This window comes from Sylvia atricapilla, chromosome 20 (assembly GCF_009819655.1).
Source record: "Sylvia atricapilla isolate bSylAtr1 chromosome 20, bSylAtr1.pri, whole genome shotgun sequence".
Lineage (NCBI taxonomy): Eukaryota > Metazoa > Chordata > Aves > Passeriformes > Sylviidae > Sylvia > Sylvia atricapilla.
The window spans coordinates 32,703-51,145 of record NC_089159.1 but is presented as its reverse complement, the minus strand read 5'-3'; the positions used below and the strand labels follow the sequence as shown (position 1 = coordinate 51,145).

The following is an 18,443-nucleotide window of genomic DNA, read 5'->3' as shown; positions in this document are numbered from 1 at the left end:
CCTGGGCTGTGTGGAAGACACGGGCTGGCTGGTCAGGTGCTGGGGGGTATGTTAGAAGAGGGTCTGGGGGGCTGACGGGGCTTTCTGGAAGGCAGAGACTGAGAACAGGGGCTAGGAGGGTGTCGGAGGTGTCCGTGGCTGAAGTGGGGACGGCCGAGGTGGGGGGTGCAGTACTACCGCCAGGGGGCCGCTATGCGCGGATCACCGGGGCCGCGTATGCGCACACGGAAATTCCCCCTCCGCCTCCCCTCCTGGTGCCGGTCGGTGACGCGGCGGCGGGAATATGGAGGCAGCGGCAGCGCTGGGCGGGTCGGCGCTGCCGGGCGCCCTCATCGTCCTCATCCTGCTGCTGGCGGTCACGCTGCAACGCTCTGCTGGAGACCCACACCCCTCCTCAGGAAGGTGAGTACCGTACGGACGGTGGGGCGCCGGGCAGCACAGAGCGTAGCTGAACCTGAGCCACCGACCCTACTGCTCCCGCAGGACCCAGGGCGAATGGGCACACCAGACCGGAGGAGCCGCGGAAGGCGAAGCCGGCTGCTAGGGCTCACAGGGAGAAGCCGCAGCAGCACAGCTTCACACACCGGCTGCTGGTCGCTGCCCTCAAGGTACCTACCGCTTGTGCCCGAGGCCAGTTCCTTCCCGGTGCTGATGCCAGTGGGCTCCTCGGTATCGGTGTCCCCTCTCGATGCCGGTGTCCCGCCGGTGCTCAGACTGGTGTTTCCCCTGGTGCCGCTGCCCTTCCGAGGTCAGTGAAGTGTCCCCCTCGATGCTGGCGTCCCGCCTGTGCTAGTATCCTACTGGGCCTTCCCTCTCCGCCCCCTCTGCGTCCTCCGTGACCACTCTCTGTCTACAGGGCCACAGCAGCCCGGTCACCTGCCTGGACTTCAGCAGCAACGGCAAGTACCTGGCGTCATGCTCTGAAGACCGCACGGTACGTCTGTGGAGCACCCGAGACCTGGCGGGACGGGAGCACCGCTGCCTGTGCGCGAACGTGGGGCTGGACTACGCCGAGCTCATCCGCCTCAGCCCCGATTCATGGTACGGCCAGATCTTCTGCTGGCACTGGGATGTCCTGCAGAGCTGCCAGTCTCACGGCCAGGCTGTGGTGGAATCAGTGGTGTTACTCTGGGATAGGTGGAGGCAGCATCTCTCACTAGGTCATCACAGTATCACTGATCTGTGGCCTCTCCTGAGAGCAGCTGGCAGTTAATCATAGAATCACAGTAGTTCGAGTTGGAGGGCTCCTCTGGAGATCACTTAGTCCAGCTCCTGGTGGGTTAATGGGGTTTTCAGGGCAAATAGCCCTGTCGCCAGCTTGCTGCACCCATGGAAGGTATCTGTTGAGGTCACTGCCAGCTGACTCTGAAGCTGTAATGTGCTGCTGAGTCTCTCTGGTGGTCAGGGGAGCTCTTGCTGGGTGGAAAATTTGGTGGAAAAGTGTGTTTTGGCTTTTTGAAGTGGTCTCTTAGAAAAAAGAGGAAGGGATCTTGTTTCCTGGTGTGGATAATAAATGTCTTTCTCTTCCTTCAGTGTTGCAGGTTGAGCCAACTTAGTGCCCTTGTACATATTTTTACCTGCTAGTGTATCCCTCTTCCCAAGTGCCCCTGAGTGACCTGGGCTGAGCTGGGGCTCAGAGCCTGTCCCTCCACAGGGCTTTCATTGTCTGGCTGGCTGAGACTAATGCTGAGACTATTAGTGTCTACAAGATGACCAAGAAGGATGATGGCAGCTTCACCTTCACTGCAACTTCTGGGGACTTTCCAAAGAAGCACAAGGCTCCTGTCATTAACATAGGGATTGCAGAGACAGGTATGGAAATGAGCTGCTCACCTCTCCAGATCAGTTTTGATTTCCTTGTGAAGCTACTGGATTCAAAGTGTTGGAGTTTTTGGCATTCTCACGGCTATGTACAGCACCAGTACTGAACTCTGTAGTCTCTTAGCGTTTTTTTTTACTTAATTTGCTACCAACTGAACCAAAAGATGTTGTTTTCACCATGATTATGTGTGTGAAAACCAGCTTTCCAATATGCACAGTCTCATAATTTACATTTTCAGGGATGCTGTTGCAAAGAGGTCTGCTGTCAATATTGAGAGGATTGCTGTTCTCTGGGTTGCCAGTCTCTCTTTAACCAGTCAGAAATCTCTAGTGAGTTCAAATGGTGTATCTTGAACTTTTGGAATCATTTAGAACAGAGGTGGGGGTAGGTGGGTGGAAATTATATTTTAGTGGTGAGGGCTTCATGGATTAATGCTTCAGGTACATGTCAGTGGCAGCTGGAAGCAGGTGGATATGAGTTCACCTCTGTAATAGGAGAGCAGGGAAAATACTAACTGAGAGTGGAGCTGTGAAAGTGAAAACTACAACAAGTAGCTGGAAGGTAAACAGGCAATTCCCTGCCTGGGCTGAGGTGGCAGAGAGGAAGTGGGAATAAGCAGGAGTCCAGCATGGGCACAACCAGCAGTCCTGGATCATGGTGATGTGACTGCAATCCATAGCTTGAAAGGTGCTTATCCTTGAGCTGATTTTGGGCATGCAGGTCAGATGGAGTTTGTGCTTTGTTCCTGTTTGTGGCACAGCCCAGTAGGTCAGCATATGGGGCTCCCAGCTCTGCTCATGGGGCTTAGGGTCCTGAGTACAGGGCACACATGGGCTCACAGTGCCCGCTGCCTGCTTGGGAGCTGGGGGAGTATTGAGGCATAACGAGGAGCTGAGTCTTTTGATACTGCTCTTTACTCTGTTCCAGGAGACAGACACTCCTTGGATTTTGGTGCTGCTGCTGGTTTTCTCCAGCTGCAGGGAGAAGTTGTCCTGGGGTTTCGTTGAATCTGTTGACAGTGTTAGGTCTGGGGGCTCTCAGAACCTTTCCCTTTTTTTTCCCCAGGGAAGTTTATCATTACAGCTTCCAGTGATGCCACTATCCTGATCTGGAGCCTAAAAGGAGAAGTTAAACAGCTTTAACAGCTTTTTTTGGCCAGCTTTAACACCAACCAGATGACCACTGGCTATGCCACAGTGTCACCCTGTGGGAGGTGAGTGACAAGCAGGATTCCAGGCTGCTCTTTTGCACAGGATAGCATCAGTTCAGACCATTGGCAGTTAGTTGTTATTGTAATGCAATTTTCTGAGGGTTCCACAGTCAAAAAAGGTTTTTTCGCCCCCCAGGAGATGGAGCTGATGTGGGCTCAGGCACTCCTGTGTTGCCATCCTGCCTCAATGCTGCTGTTCTGGTAACCTGAGAACAGCTTTGACCTCAGGTAGCAGAGGTAGGACAGAGCAAATGGCCTATGCAAAGAAAACAGCACTTTGAACTTGTCTGTGACCTCTTAAAGGTTAATTATACAAGTAAAGGTTTTATTTCTAGGAGATCTGTTTATCAGGAGAATTGCTGCTGTAGGTTGAGTTGCCTTGCTCCTGGCCTGGGGAGTTTGGGGATTAAAAGCATTTAGCTCTTTTACTTTGACCGGAGAGTTTCTTATTCTTGAGTTGTTCTGGTGCCCTCCTTTATGTTCCCTTTACCAGCCACGTTTCTAGGAAAAGTGGAAATTCAGCTGACCAGACTTGAGTGCAGGAGTCAGGATAGGTTTGCAGAGCTGTGGCCCTGCCTTGCTCAGATCCTCTGTTAGAGACAACCTGTGTCTCTGCTTTTTCCTTCACGCAGGTTTGTGGCATCCTGTGGCTTCACTCCTGATGTGAAGGTGTGGGAGGTGTGTTTTAACAAGAACAGAGACTTCAGGGAGGTAACCAGGGCTTTTCAGTTGAAAGGCTGCACTGCTGGTGTACAATCCTTTTCCTTCTCCAATGACTCAAAGAGGTATATGCATGTTACCCGCTCCGAGTTACCCTCAGGACATGTAAGCTCATCTCTTCCAGTGTTCACCAGCTGCACCACTGAGCTGTGGAGGGTAAAACACTGCCTTGGGGAGCCAAATCTGGCCCGTGCCACCTCTGTGTATTCCCTGCTCATAGGAATCTCATGTGGTTTAACAAGACCAAGTGCCGATGCTGCACACCTGGATCAGGGCAACCCTCAGTATCAATCCAGGCTGGGGATGAACAGATTGAGAGCAGCCTGGGGGTGCTGGTGGGTGAGAGCTGGTCATGACCCAGCCTAGAAACTCCCCTGGGTTGATCCCACAGTGTGGGTAGCAAGGGAGAGGGGAATTCTGCCCCTCTGGCCCACTCAGAGTTTCTCAGGTGAGACCCTCACCTGCAGAGCTGCCTCCAGCTCTGGGGTCCCAGCACAGGAAGGACATGGGACTACTGGAGTGAGTCTAGAGGAGGCACCAAGATGATCAGAGGGATATAAGGCTGAGAGAATTGGAGTTGCTCAGCCTGGAAAAGAGAAGGCTTCAGGTTATGTAATTGTGGCCTTCCAGGACCTGAAGGGAGCTTACAAGAAAGATGGGAGAGACACTATTTACAAGGGCCTGGAGTGACAAGGGGGAATGGTTTCAGGCTGACAGACAGTGGGTTAGATGGGATATTAGGAAGAAAGCCTTGGTTGTGAGGGTCGTGGGGCCCTGACACATGTTACTCAGAGAAGATGTGGCTGCCCCATTCCTTGAAGTGTTCAAGGCTGTCTTGGAAGGGACTTGGAGCAGCCTGGTCTAGTGGAAGGATTTTTTTGCTTCAGAAAGAAAACACAGACTGTATGTGTGTATAGACTCACCCTTCCCAAGAGATGTCTCTCCACAGAGGATTCCTGGTTCATGGGCAGGGTAAGAGGTGCCGCTCCTTTTCTAGACGCTCATTGTGGTCTCTCTTTGCTGCAGGATAGACTGTGTCAAAGGATAGCACATGGAAGTTCTGGGACACAAATGTAGAGTACAAGAAGCAGCAGGACCCATACCTGCTTCTGACAGGGCAGTGTGCAATGCTGGAGCGATGCCGCATTGCCCTGTCCCCTGACGGCCACATGGTCACTGTGGTGGGCAGCACAGACATTGTGGTGTACAACACACGGTGTGGAGAGGAGGAGGAGCGTTTTCTTGACATGCACAGCTACCATATCACTGACCTTGCCTTGACACCACCGGCCGCTATGTTGTGTCCTGTGGGAACCACTCTATCTGTGTCTTCCACAACACTGCCAGGTACCATGCCGTGGTGGAGGAGATGGAGGCCATGCTGAAAAAAACTGGAAACAAAGCCACACGGGAGAGGCTGGAGCAGTAGATCTTCAGTGCTCGCAAAGCATTGGCTGCCATCTACGGCAAGAAGAACTAAGCTACCTGTACAGCAGGAGGCATTTGTGCTCTGGCTTTGGGAATTTTTTTTTTTAAAGAGTTGTACACAGGAGTAATAAAAGAGTGCCTGGGTCCTTCCTTGTGTGCTCTGTGATGGGCAGGACAGGGCTGGGAACAGTGGGGTCTGCCAGTATATTGCTCATGTTGTGTTCCCCCATGGGCTTTGTTTATCAATATCCAGTGCAAGTGATTGCTAAGGCAGCGCCTATGAGTTTTCCTGAGCTTAGAAACGGGAGTTGTGTGGATTTGGGGTAGGTTTTTTGGATGTTGGTTTGTTTTTTTTTTTCTAGGGGAGCTGCCAAAGCTCAATCTTTGATGCTAAAGGGTGGGGATTCTGCCGCAGGGGACAGGGTAGTGCTGTAACGGTGCAGTGGATTTACGATGGCACCATTTCGCCGGCCCAGGGGGTCTCAGGGTGATATCATGGTGGCGTGGAGGCGCACTTGCCCCACAGGAAGATGGCGGTGCACCGTCGCCTCGCCTGCGCGTCGTTTCCGTACCCACTGTAGGGCGTGTATGTCTGCGCAGGCGCAGCAACCGGGGCGTGTCGGGCGTGGTGACGCAGGACGCACAGCGCGCGGGCGGGCCGCGCAGGGCGCGTGCGCAGGGCTGGGTGCGGCGGTGAGTGCGGCGGGGCCGGTGCTGCGGGGGTGCGCGCGCCATGTCGGGGCGCTCGGTGCGGGCCGAGACCCGCAGCCGCGCCAAGGATGACATCAAGAAGGTGATGGCAGCCATCGAGCGCGTCCGCAGATGGTGAGGGCGGGCCCGCGGGGGGAGGGCCCCGCCGCCTGCGCGTAGCCAATCACCGCGCAGCGGGGTGCGACGTGGGAGTGCGCGCCCAACCAGCGGGTGTGGACGGGGGGGGCGACGACCAATAGGAGTGAGGAGTGGACGGAAGCGCCCGTGATGGGCGGTTGGTCCAGCCAATCACAATGCGGGAGGCGGGGGACTGCTGCGGATTGCTGAACTGACGTTCCTCTGGGCCAACCGGAGCGTGGTGGGGTGGCGGGGTTTGTTGCCATGGTGGCCCAGGCCCAGTCCGGCCCATCAGCGTTGCGTCCCGCAGGGAAAAGAAGTGGGTGACGGTGGGCGACACGTCCCTGCGGATATTCAAGTGGGTGCCAGTGGCGGACAGTAAGGAGGTGGGTACCGCGCGTGGAGACGACCCGGGAGCCACCGCCCACAGCCAGCCTAGCCCTCTTAACAAGCCCCCTTAGGCTGAGCTTTGAGCACCCCCAGCCCCACCGGCCACCGAAGTCCTCCGAGCCCCCCAGCTCGGAGCCCACCGAACGCCAGCAAGCCCCCCTGAGTCCCCTCCCAGTCGACACCTGAGCCCCTGCTGAGCACCCTTGAGGCCCCACCAAGCCCTCCTGCTCTGTCGAGGTCCCCTGTGCCCCCAAGCCCCTGATCCCTCCCCAAGCTGATCCCCGAGCCCCACTGAGTCCCTTCTGAAGTCCCATAAGCCCCTGACAATCCCTCTTGACTCCCCCCTGAGCCCTGTCAATCCCCAACGAGCCCTTTCAGCCGACGTGAGCCCCCCCCAAACTATCAAGCCCCTGCCGAGCCCTCTAAGCTCCCTTGAGCCCCCTTCCACTCCCCCTAAGACTCTGCCTGACTTCTCCAAGGACTTGCTTTACTAGGTGTCATTCCTAGATGAGTGTCAGCTCCTCCTCTCTTTCCTGATTCCCGGTCCCTTTGCAGATGGATTTTTGCCTCTCACTTAGGAATGTGCCCCCAAAGGAAAAGGCCAACATGAGCACATCCCTCTGGGCTTCTGGAGACAGAAGGGGGAATGTCTCCTCTGGAGCAGCATGTGTTCCTCTGACATTGTGTTTGTACTTTTCTTTCTCTCCCCAAGAAAGAGAAATCCAAATCGAGTAGCAGCACAGCCCGAGAACCCAATGGCTTCCCAGCTGACACGTCTGCCAACTCCTCCCTCCTTCTGGAGTTCCAAGGTGGGTCTGCCTAAGTTGCCTTCAGTGTGGGAGAAGATTCCAAGGCTGTACAGCAGCTGGAACATTGCTGGTTCTGTGTGCTGCTTGTATGGGGAAGAGCAGTGCTCGCCTCTGAGCATTGGCACAGAGTGGAGAGCTATGGAAATGAGCTGTGGAGTTGGGCTGATCCACTTCTGGATTGTCCTTGTCCATACTGTTCATTTTTGTTGTCAAAGGGCCTTAGTGGGCTGTTTCCGGTATCCCCTGTGGGAAGCTTCACAGCCAGCTTGAGGAGTGGGGTTTCCTGCTCCCTTCTTCCCAGTCTCTACTGGGGAGAGGCCAGTAGCCACTTGCAGCCAAGCTTGCTTTTCCAACAGTTACTTCCATGGACCTTAGGGTGAAGGGGCAAAGGATGTCCCTGGCCTTGCTCTTGGTCTGGACTGTGTGGTACAGCCAGGAGAGGCTCTGGCAGCGTCAGACTCACTGCTGAAGTAGAGTGTATACATCTGCCCAGCCTCCACTCTGCATGTGGCTAAGGAAAATCAGCAATGTTCTGGCACTTCTAGGAGAGGCGGTGGGGTTCTGTTGCAGATCTGCAGTTTGGGAATGTGTCTGCCAGGCCTGCCTCCTCACTGGGGACAGGTGCTGAGCATTAATCCTGGTCTTGTTTCACAGAGGAGGAACAAAACCCTGGCTGGCAATTCCTGCCCTCGGATGCCCAGGGCCTTCCCAAGCTGCAGATATGGGATTTGGCAGTGCTTATTCTCATTCCCAGGGCAGGAGCATTCCCTCTCCCATGGCCAGTTGTGTAAATGATTCCCACTGTGTTCTGGAAGACGGTCCTGTGCCTGACAGCCCTTGGGCTGATAGGGAAGAGTGAATCCCCCTGTTCAACTCTCTGACTGTGTTCTACCTTCTTGGAAGACCCAAGTGCCACCCTGGGCTGCCTGTGCCCCTGGGTCAAGGTGCTCTTCTTCACCAGATGCTGTTTCTGCAGACGAGAACAGCAACCAAAGCTCCCTGTCTGACGTGTATCAGCTCAAGGTGGACAGCAGCCCCAACTCCAGCCCCAGTCCCCAGCAGAGCGAGTCCATGAGTCCTACCCACACATCCGACTTCCGCACAGATGACTCACAGCCTCCTACCCTTGGGCAGGAGACCCTGGAAGGTAGGTGCTGGGCTGGGAAAGGAAGAGGCAGATGGGTGGACTCAGGGAAGGCCCCTCCAGGGCTGCTGATGGTCTGGTGGGTGGCCTTGGCACTGCTGGAAGCTGACAGGGCATCGGGAACTTCTTTTGCTAGCAGTTCTGTCTTGGCTCAGCACTGAGCGGGATGCTGGATCTGCATTTTTTTTTGACCCACCTGTTCTCCCCAGAGCCCTCCTTGCCTTCCTCAGAAGTGGCAGATGAGCCTCCCACTCTTACAAAGGAAGAGCCAGTCCCCCTTGAGACTCAGGTAAGGGAAGGGGGATTGAAACAACCTCTAAATGTGCATGGACCCAGATTGGTCCTTTGACCCTTGTTGCTGCTTCTTGTAGCAGAAACGTCTTGGTGGATGGACTTGCTCTGCAGTCCCAAAGTGTCCCCTAGGAGCTCCCAGAACCTCCTGGTGTCCTGAGCTTTGGTCTTTATCCCCTGGTTCAGATCAAGTGTTGAAGTGAGGGAAGGATGTGGGGGTGTGGGAAAATGATGATTTGGGCAGGCTCCAGGGCTGGAGTGGGTTCCCATTCCTGGTCCCTTGGGGTCTGTGCGTAGGTGACAGCCTGGGATGTTCCCATGGTGTGATGCAGCCTTGTCTAGGTGTGCATAGCTTGGTGTCACTGCCTGTAACCTCTGGCTCTTGCAGGTAACTGAAGAGGAGGAGGACTCTGGTGCGCCACCTCTGAAGAGATTTTGTGCTGACCAGAACTCTGTGTGCCACACGGCCTCGGAGAGCTAACCTGCCTGGCCTGCCACCTTTGCCAGCCCCTTGCAGAACCGCCTGGCCCCCCTAGGACCAGCGCTTCCCTCCAGCCTGCCCCTTCCCCAATGTTGGGGCTCCCACCACTCGCATCAAGTGCACCCTGCCCTGCCCTGCCTTTCCTGACGGATGGGGCTGCTGCCAGTACCTGCAAATTTGCATCTATTTATTGGCTCCCTTTCTACCTGCTCCCTGCCCTAGAGCTGGGGATCTCTGCTGAGCGAGCTGCATGTGTGTGTGTGGGAGGGTTCTGCTCTCCATGATCTCCACGACACTGGCAGATGCTGTTTGCCTGCTCGTGGCTCCCGTGCCTGCCCTTCCCCTGGGTGCTGGGAACAGGAGAGTCATCTGCCTGCTCTGGGTAATGTGTCTACTTGGCTGTGGGAGCAGGTGGTGTTGGTGGGGGGGGGAGGGGGGCGGGGGGCAGTGAGGGGAGGCCGGCAGAGACCCACTGGGACGCTGTGCAATACGCTGGTAGTTTAAGCCATTCATGCTGGGAGAGGGGAGCATTTTCCCTTACCGGAGGGCAGGTACTGACCGGCCTGGGCTCTGCCGTGGGCGCAACTCCAGCCTGGTGGAATCTGCAGTCCTCCGGGAGCCGGCAGGGCAGGGGGAGCCGTTGCCCTTGTGCCCTTGGACCGGCCTAGGTATCCGGTGTCCCCGGGATGGAGAAGGAAGCGGCAGGGTGCTGGAGGCTCTGGGAAGCGCTCCTGCCCTGGATCTCTGCCGTCCCCCAATACCCTCTCCCCCCCTCCCGCATCCAGCCCCACTCTCCCCCCCGCTGCCACTGCATGTCCCGCCGAGTCCGCGATCGAGCCTGATGAAGCTGGAGGTGCGGCCGCGCGTGGAAGTGGAAAGTTATTTTAGCACTGAACAAAATATTTTTAAAATTAAACTGTTTGAAATACAGATGCAGAGCACGATGTCGGCTGCGCAGGGCCGGGTGGGAAGGGGTGGTGTGGGAAGGGAAGTTTCTGGTAAACGGGGTCCAGTGGCGGCACTCGTCGCTTGGCGCGCCCACGGAGGGGGCCCGGAGCCCGATTCCCCAGGAAGTTCGGTCAGCGCCCCGTCCCGGTTTCCTCCCTGCCGGTGGCCGACGCTGTCCGGAGCGGGTGGGGGGCGGCCCTGAGTCCGAGCCGAGGGCGGCAGCAGCGCCCGGCGGGGGCGGCTCGGGGCGAGAGGGAGAGAAGAGGAGCTCGGGGCGGCCCCTCCGCCCTGTGCAGCAGCCGCGACCGCGGCCCCGGCCCCGGACTCTGTCCTCTCCTCTGCCGCCGCCGCCGCCGCCCCCGCCCGCCCAGGGGGCTCTCTGCCCGGGGGCCGGGAGAAATCGGCCGCAGCTGCCGGAGACGGGGATGTGCTTTGGACGCGACTTCAGGGTAGTGCCAGAGTGCCCCAGTAATTCCCATCATTAACCCGCGCCCTCCGCACCAGCCCGCTCAGACCTGACTGCCCTTGCAATAAATTATTTTAATTTTCATTTTCAAATGTTTCTTTTTTCCTAAGTTTTCTTGGTCCCGATACCGTGTGTGTGCTCTTCTTTGCATGTCCAGTGAAGGGTAGTGGAGCTGGGGGATGGTCTGGAGCACGTTTGATGAGGAGCGGCTGAGGAACCTGGTGGGACTCAGTCTGGAGAAAGGGAGGCTCAAGGAAGACCTTCTTGCTCTGCACAGCTCCCTGACAAGGAGGGCGTAGCAAGGTGAGCTTTGGGCTCTGCTCCCACAGAGAAAAGAGTGTCATGAGGGGAAACAGTCTCAAAGTTGTCTCAGGGGTGTTTTAGATTAAACTTTGGGGAAAAGTTTCTTCAGTGAAAGGGTTGTCCAGCTCTGGCACAGGCTGCCCAGGCCAGTGGTGGAATCACCGTCTGTGGAAGGATTTAACAGATGTGGCACATGGGGACATAGGTTATCAGTGGCCTTGGCAGTGCTATGAGAATAATTGGATTCCATGGTCTTAAGAAGGCTTTCCTAATGCTAACAATTCTGTGACAATAATGAAGTGTTTTTAATAATGTATCCTTTCAGAAAGAGGATGGCCTGCCAGGTGGGGCAACTGCTGATTGATTTGAACACAAACCATCCTGATGTGGTGGTAGTTATTGGGAAAATACTTTTAGGAAAGAGTTCCAGAAAGAAACAGTCTAGCAATCAGAGAACAGAATAAAAGGTCTTTTCCATAGCAGTGTGTGCATTGCTGAATTCAGGATGAGGAATAGTGAGAATGGAGAGTGAAGACAGAAATTCTTCTGGGAGCATGGCATTTGTGAGGACACAGAGACGGGCCTCAGGGATTGCAGTGGCAGAAACAAGGCCTCTGAATACTTTGCATGGATGCAACAGGGGAGTAACCGGCTACTTTTTGTTAAAACATGGAGCTGTGGAGGGCCCAGAGCTGCGAGGTGCAGCCAGCAAAGTTGCACCTCTGCAGCTTGACCACTGGTTTGTTTTATAGGTCCAGCACTTTGGTTTATCCTGTGACTTCCAGAGAAGCTCCTGAATTCCTGAGGAAGAAAAACTGTGCCAATGCCACAATGAGAATGGACTGATCCCTGAGAGACCTCAGCTGAGTTTTGATGGGGGTGTAAAAGAGATTCCTCTGAACCTCCAAGAGCACAACATCCAAGATGCTGTGGCCAGGTTTATAAAGAGAGATGAAATGCTGGTTGGGGAAGTCCTGTGTTTCACAGAGGCAACACATGTTGAATTTTAGGAATGCAGTACAAAGAGTAGCTTGTAATGAATTAGAAAAATCCTCCCTAAATATGTCCCCATCTTTGCAAACACTGAGGGTGGATATTGATTTTTTTTGGTGTGGATGACAACAGTAAAGTCACTGGAACCCACAGTAATGTGGAGAAAGTAGCTTTAGAACAAACAGTGGCTGATGTCATCAACTCAATCTCTGCCCATCACTTCTGTGGCTCTGTGGCTGGTGTGCAGATCCAGATGCACATCCTGGGTGTTTATGACCAAGTACGCTGTTCACAAGGCTGTGCCTGTCCCTGTGCATTGAACCATCCTGCTGCCCTGTGTTCAATGGTGACCGTCAATCCTGGATTGTGCTGGGCACTGGCAGGGAGGAGAGTGTGGGGGACTGGGGCTGGCACAAGACTAAGCGTCAGGGAATGGGTGGAGTTCATGACAGCTGCAGACCTAGATAAAACCTTCATGTTAGTGTCAACTTAATTTCTATGTTGTGCTGTAAACATTTAGGAGGAAAGATCAACTTATTCTCTGGGGTTTCTCACCAAACCTAGAAAGGGCACTTTGAACCACGCCTAGCCACAGGCATTGGGATGATGGTCCAGTTACTGGCTTGCAGTGGCACCCCTATCCCTGAACTCATTCAGCAGGACTTCTTGAAGCACTACTGAGATATTAATTTTAAAGAATTAAGGACTTTAGTTAAAGTAGACGTGGACTTGCTAACGTAGACTTCCCTTTACATTTTGAAGAATAAAAGACTTTAGCACGTAGACTCCCCTTTTACTAACTAGACATTGCTGAGGTAAAACTCCCTTTTTTTAACATAAGCCAGATGTAAGAACCGATAAATCAAGAGACCTGTCAACTTAATCAATAGACTCCAAAGACACAATGTGATCATAAATCAGATAGTCTTGAGAAAACAGGATCCTGGTGTCACCAACACTAAAAGGTTAAAAAAGCAAAGCGAGGAAGATGCATCTTACTTCATCATTTTGAGACCCCACCCCCTAAAAAGGACCACCGACCCATTTCAAAGAGCGAACTACGCATGCTTAATTGCTTTTTGGCTAATTACCATACGAAGCGGGGAATGGGATGGACCAAAGTCATGAATATGCATTTGTGTTTTGGGTATTCAACACTTTTGTACATAAAAAGACCCTGTGATCATCTGTAAATTGCGCGTGTGTATTTGGGAGCTATCCCTCACGCTGCCCGGCGTCGTAATAAACATACACTTTCTAACTTCAAACTGTTAGAGAGTCTTTGTCCGTCATAGTTGGATATTGGTATTAAATCAATATCCATATTTTTTTAACAAATCACTACCAATCATAGAATCATGGAGTGGTTTGGGTTGGAACACAACTGCCCACGAGACACTGGGTTGCCAGTTTTTCCTTCATATGGAAAAGGGCCATCAATTCGTGGTCAGGTGGCCTAATCCAAAAATGGGATCCTGCCTCCAAAATTTGTGAGTATTGGAGGATTCCTTCCAGATGAAAGATACCAAGCTCTGGCTAGCCTTGGGCTCCTAGGGGCTGAGACAGTGGGTTGCGGGGCTTTCCTTCCTATGGAAAAGAGCTAACATTCACAGTCACATTCCTGGGGCTAAAAGTTTGATTCTGCCTCCTAAAATTGTGAACGTTGGAGGATTGTTACAAGATGAGTTATGGCCCTGGCTGACTTCGGGCTCCTAGGAGGTGCCTCTGAACTGCCCCTGAGACACTGAGTTGCCAGCGTAGGTGTAATTTTAAGGGGTAATGGTTAGGGTAGTAGTTACAGTAGTTTAAAATGATAACTTTTTAAAATATTTTATAAATCTATATATAAATAATTTTTATAAAAATTGAATTCCAAATACAACCCTTTATCTACTGTTTTATATGCAGGATCTTAAGAGTATAAGAAATTCTAAATACAGATATATAGGGTTTGAAAATGCAGATGTACCTTTTGTATATATAATTTAAACAGGAAAGGGCTTGAAAATGGGAGAAAATATGATCTCTATGAAGGCAATAGAAATAGCTCTCTGTATTCAGAGCGTCTTTGTGCCTCACTCTAAGAAAAAGTCTGAGATCTCGGTTGGGACTTAAATCGCTGCTATCACTTGGTGATAAGCAGGAGATACTGCGCATATATGCCATGTAATGACTCAGTAGTGTCACATGCAGACTAAAAGCGGTACTGCAACTAAGAAATGGGCACAAGTGCCGTGACTTAAACTACTCGCTGCGGCCACCTGCAGCTAAAAAGCAGTACTGCAACTAAGAAATGTGCACATGGACATTGACTTGTCCGAGGGGCGCTTTCCATGCCTCTCCCTCCTGCTGGCCCTGGCACACACGTGGTGCCGGGGAGCACCAGGCGTGGGACCCAGCTGCAGCAGTAGTGGCGGACAAGGTTTGTAGTGAGCCAAAAGAGGAGCAGAACTGCAGGAAGTCACATGACTTGGAGGGCTTGGAACACAAGCCCTCTGAGGAACCACAGAGGGAGCTGGGGTTGCTTAGGCTGGAGAAAAGGAGGCTCAGATGTGACCTTATCATTCTCCACAACTACCTGAAAGGTGGTTGTAGTCAGGTGGTCGTTGGTCGCTTTTTCCAGTCAACAACTGACAGAATAAGATGACATATTCTTATGCTGCACCAAGGGAAACTCAGATTGGATGTTAGGAAATTTTTTTTTTACTGAAAGAGTGATAAAGTACTGGAATCGTCTGCCCAGGAAGGCAGTGGAGTCACCATCCCTGGATGTATTTAAAAAAAGATTGGATGTGGCATTCAGTGTCATGATTTAGTTGAGGTGGTGTTAGGGCATGGGTTGGACTCAATGATCTTAAAGGTCTCTTCCATTGTAGTTATTCTGTGATTCTGTGAAGATAATGTGTTCTAGATGGTAGAGGAGTCAGGAATTGGCATCAGCCCACTCTCAAGATGGCAAGCATGACAGGAAGTCATATGTGCCATAACAATCAAGATGGCAGATCCAGAACAAACTCCTAGTGCTACACTCAAGGTCGTGAGGGTTTACTGGAAACTGCATCATCTACACTCAAGATGGCAGTAATGGACAGAAGTCACTACAGGTACACTCAAGATGCAAGGTACACTCAAGATACAGGTACACTCATGGGCATGCAAATCAAGCTGTTCCTCCCACAATGGTGGCAGGCTAAAAATGAACTTTGGGAAAGTGCAAAATTGCATTTTGGGAAGACCTCTCCTCAGAAAGGTGTTTTCCAGCATGCTTGAGCACAAGCTAGACCTTGACCTCTGGCTTGCAATGCAGTATTGCTTCCTTTGCAATGCTTCTTGGTGTGAGGACAAGGGTGGTGGGGCAGTGATGATGGAGGAGGGCAGAGGGTTAGGATAATAGGTTAGGGTTAGGGGTTAAGATTAGAGTGAGGGTTAGGGTAAGGGGTTAGAGTTAGGGTTAGTGTTTGCAGTTGCACTTGGTTCCCAGAGATTGCATTGCATCACACTGGTCTCCTGGGTGCCATGAGGCCCTGCTGTGTTGCAATGGACACTTGCTTCCATCACACTGCTTTGCAACACAGTCGCCTCCCAGGTGCCATGTGGCCTTGCTATGCAATAATGGAGCCTTGTTATTACTATGCCTGGCAATGTCCCAGAGTTACCTGTGACCCATGAAGTCCAACATAGTCAAAGTAGAGCCTTGGATCCATGATATTTCATTGCATCACAATAGTCTGCTAAATTACATTAATCTGTGCAGAGTCAGAGTGGACACTGAGTTCCATGTATCCTGGCAGTACACAAGTGGAATCTGTGTTCCGTGAAGGCCCGTGTTGTTCAAATTTGAAACTTTTCCCCCAAGATTCCATTGCATCAGTGGTCTCCTGGGTTCCATGAGTCCCCACTGTCAAAGACTTGACACTTGCTTCCATGTGATTCCATTGTGTAACAATGTTCTGCTTTCTTCCATTAGTTCAGCTGTGTCACAATACCAACTTGCTTGCATAAGCCTTGGAAACATCCCACTGGCACCTGGATTCCATGAGGCCCTGCTGTGTTGACAACTTACTCTTTGTTCCATGAGATTCCATTGCATTACAATGGTCTCCTTGGTTCCATGATGGCCCTCTGTGTCGCAAAAGAGCATTGGTGTCTTGAGATTCTCTTGTGTGTAAATGGTCTCATGTGTTCCATTAGACCTGCCTGTGTCATAATGGACACTAGCTTCCATGAGCAGTAGCAATGTCCCAGTGTCACCTGGGTTCCATGACACCCTGCTGTCTTACAAGTGACAATTTGCTCCATGAGACTCTATGGAATCAAAATGATCACTTGGGTTCCATGAGGCCCCGCTGTGTTGACAATTGACACTTGGTACCATGGGATTGCATTGCCCCACAATGTTCTCCTAGGTTCCAAGAGGCCCCGTTGTGTCACAAGGGCCCCATGCTTTCACAAGCCACGACATGGTCCCAGTTGTCCCTGGGTTCTATGAGGCCATGCTTTGTTCACAATTAACACTTCTTCCATGCAATTCCATTCTGTCACATTGCCTCCTTAGTTCCATTAGGCCCAGCTGTGTCACAATGAACATTGTATTCTACAAGAGCTGGCAATGTCCCACTGGCACCTGTGTCCTATGGGGCCCTACTTTTTCAAAGTACATCCTTGGATCCATGCGATTCCAGGTTGTCATAATGGTATCCTCTAGGGTTTGGCTTTCTGTGCCCAAGATTAAGGTGGCTAAGAGTTTTTGCCTCTGAAAACCTTGAGCCAGGTTGCAAGAAAGAAGCGGAGTCTTCAAGGTCTTGTTTTCTTGATTTCTTGTGTTGTTTATTATTTCATATCTTACAATGTTCTCTGTGCCCAGCAGAGATCTGAACAGCAGCTAGGACACAAGGCGACTCCCCCCGCAGTGGGATGTTGCAGCTTCTTTATACAGAAAACCACATATCACTTGTTTACTGTCACTGTTAGGGACACAAAAGAATGAGGCAGGCAGCAGGAGGTCAAGCAGGAAAGCTCTCTATTTTTTCTGACTCCATATGTATACAGTTTTACAAGCAGGCCAAGATTGGCTACACAGGTAGCCACCTCTTTGACCTCATTGGTGAACATTACAATCAATCATCTTCTCCCAGAGGAGAAGTATGTAAACAAATCTAAAAATATACATAGTTTACTTGAAGCTGCATGCAAACAAATGCAAACAGTGAAAAGCAAGCAAACTTGAGGCAACATCTCACCCTTTTACCATTACAAAGAAGAAAAAAGAAAAAAGAAAATGAACAGTTTTCAATTTCTTCATGTGGAAGGACCATCAGAGTGATCATCGACATCTGAGTCATCACTCAGTGGTTCCTCTACTTGTTGACCTTCGTCTTGGTCATGGTCTCCTGCCGAATTCTGTCTTTGCGGTCTCAGGCCAGGATGGACACACTTTGCAGGTACGCAGCATACGCCAGTATCTGTGAAGACACATGCATGCCCGTGCCCCGAAGCGATAAGGTCATAGGAACCTTCTCATTGCTTGGTGACTAGTTTCACACCCGGATCTTTGCTCAAGGCTGATGCGTGTCATCCAAAGCCTGTAATGAAAGGAGGTGGTTCAAGATAATTTGAGTTCTGCAGCACCATAAGGTGATTAATTGTACACAAAGCCTTCTGCAACTGACTGTGTGGGGTTTCACCCTGCATTCCCCATTTTTGTTTTTGGAGAACACGCTTGAGTGTACCATGAACTTGTTCTACAATTGCCTGGCCCATGGGAGAATGAGGGATACCAAATTTAGGAGAAACACTTCACAACTGCAGGAACTGCCTCATCTTCTACAAGGCATAAAGCAGGATCACTGTCGGTCTTGATAGCAGAGGGTATGCCTGGGATGGCAAAGGCCTGCCTCCTGTGATCAATGACATGTCGGGTCTTATCTCCCACGTGAGCCAAAGCCTACATAGCAGAGGAGAACATGTACACCCTAACAAGCACATATTTGAGCTGGCCGAACTTGGCAACGTAAGTAACGTCCGTCTGCCAAAGTTCCAAGGCCTTTAGGCCTCTGGGGTTTACCCCTGCCAGAAAAGGTGCAGTGACCGCATGACAGTCATCACAGGACTTGACAATGTCACGGGCCTCAGTCGACGTCAACTGAAACTGCTTCTGCAGTGTATGTGCGTTCTGGTGGAAAGACCCATGTGATGCCTTGGCCTGTGTGAGTGTATTAGGCTGAGGGGCCACCCACACTGGGTTAGCCTGCTTGTCAGCCCTCGCGTTACCTTCTGCTACAAATTCAGGCAGGTTAGTGTGGCTTCGAACATGCAGAACATAATAGGGATGAACCCTGTCCTGAATAGCACACCACAGAGTCTTCAGTAAATGAAACAAGGCAGCATTGCTGACTTCCTTCAGCACCGAATGACCCCACTGCTGAACAATGTCGACCACATAAGTGGAATCCATTATCAAGTTGAAGGGTTACTGGGAAAACGTCTGAAAAGCCATGAGAGCAGCCCACAGCTCAACCAGTTGGGCTGACCCATCCTCATGGCCTTCCAGGACCTTCCACTCAGATCCATCCTTCCAAGTGACAGTGGCCTTCCCTGTTTTTCCCGACCC

General features: G+C 51.9%; 2 protein-coding genes and 1 pseudogene across 6 annotated transcripts; all 3 read left to right on the top strand.

Annotated features, from left to right (window-relative positions):
• The first annotated feature begins 150 nt into the window (after nucleotides 1-150).
• On the top strand, nucleotides 151-5,326 carry TBL2 (transducin beta like 2). Its single transcript, XM_066333136.1, is given in 8 exon segments — nucleotides 151-402; nucleotides 449-608; nucleotides 857-1,041; nucleotides 1,655-1,812; nucleotides 2,888-3,035; nucleotides 3,665-3,827; nucleotides 4,784-5,027; nucleotides 5,030-5,326. Coding segments are annotated over 8 exon segments (1,380 nt in total). The 5' UTR covers nucleotides 151-283; the 3' UTR covers nucleotides 5,233-5,326.
• A 457-nt stretch (nucleotides 5,327-5,783) lies between these two features.
• Nucleotides 5,784-10,053, top strand: BCL7B (BAF chromatin remodeling complex subunit BCL7B). 5 transcript variants are annotated; one of them, XM_066333133.1, is made up of 6 exons: nucleotides 5,784-6,005; nucleotides 6,319-6,394; nucleotides 7,111-7,207; nucleotides 8,169-8,354; nucleotides 8,491-8,640; nucleotides 9,031-10,053. In XM_066333133.1, exons 1-5 carry the CDS (start codon nucleotides 5,914-5,916, stop codon nucleotides 8,592-8,594), a joined length of 555 nt encoding a protein of 184 aa, XP_066189230.1. In that variant the 5' UTR covers nucleotides 5,784-5,913; the 3' UTR covers nucleotides 8,595-8,640; nucleotides 9,031-10,053. The 5 variants fall into 5 exon arrangements, with proteins under 5 accessions (XP_066189230.1, XP_066189229.1, XP_066189227.1 ...); XM_066333132.1 differs by having other exon boundaries at nucleotides 5,785-6,005; nucleotides 8,488-8,640; XM_066333130.1 differs by having other exon boundaries at nucleotides 5,817-6,005; nucleotides 8,561-8,640.
• A 1,119-nt stretch (nucleotides 10,054-11,172) lies between these two features.
• On the top strand, nucleotides 11,173-18,026 carry LOC136370280 (schlafen family member 12-like; annotated as a pseudogene).
• Nucleotides 18,027-18,443: the final 417 nt, after the last annotated feature.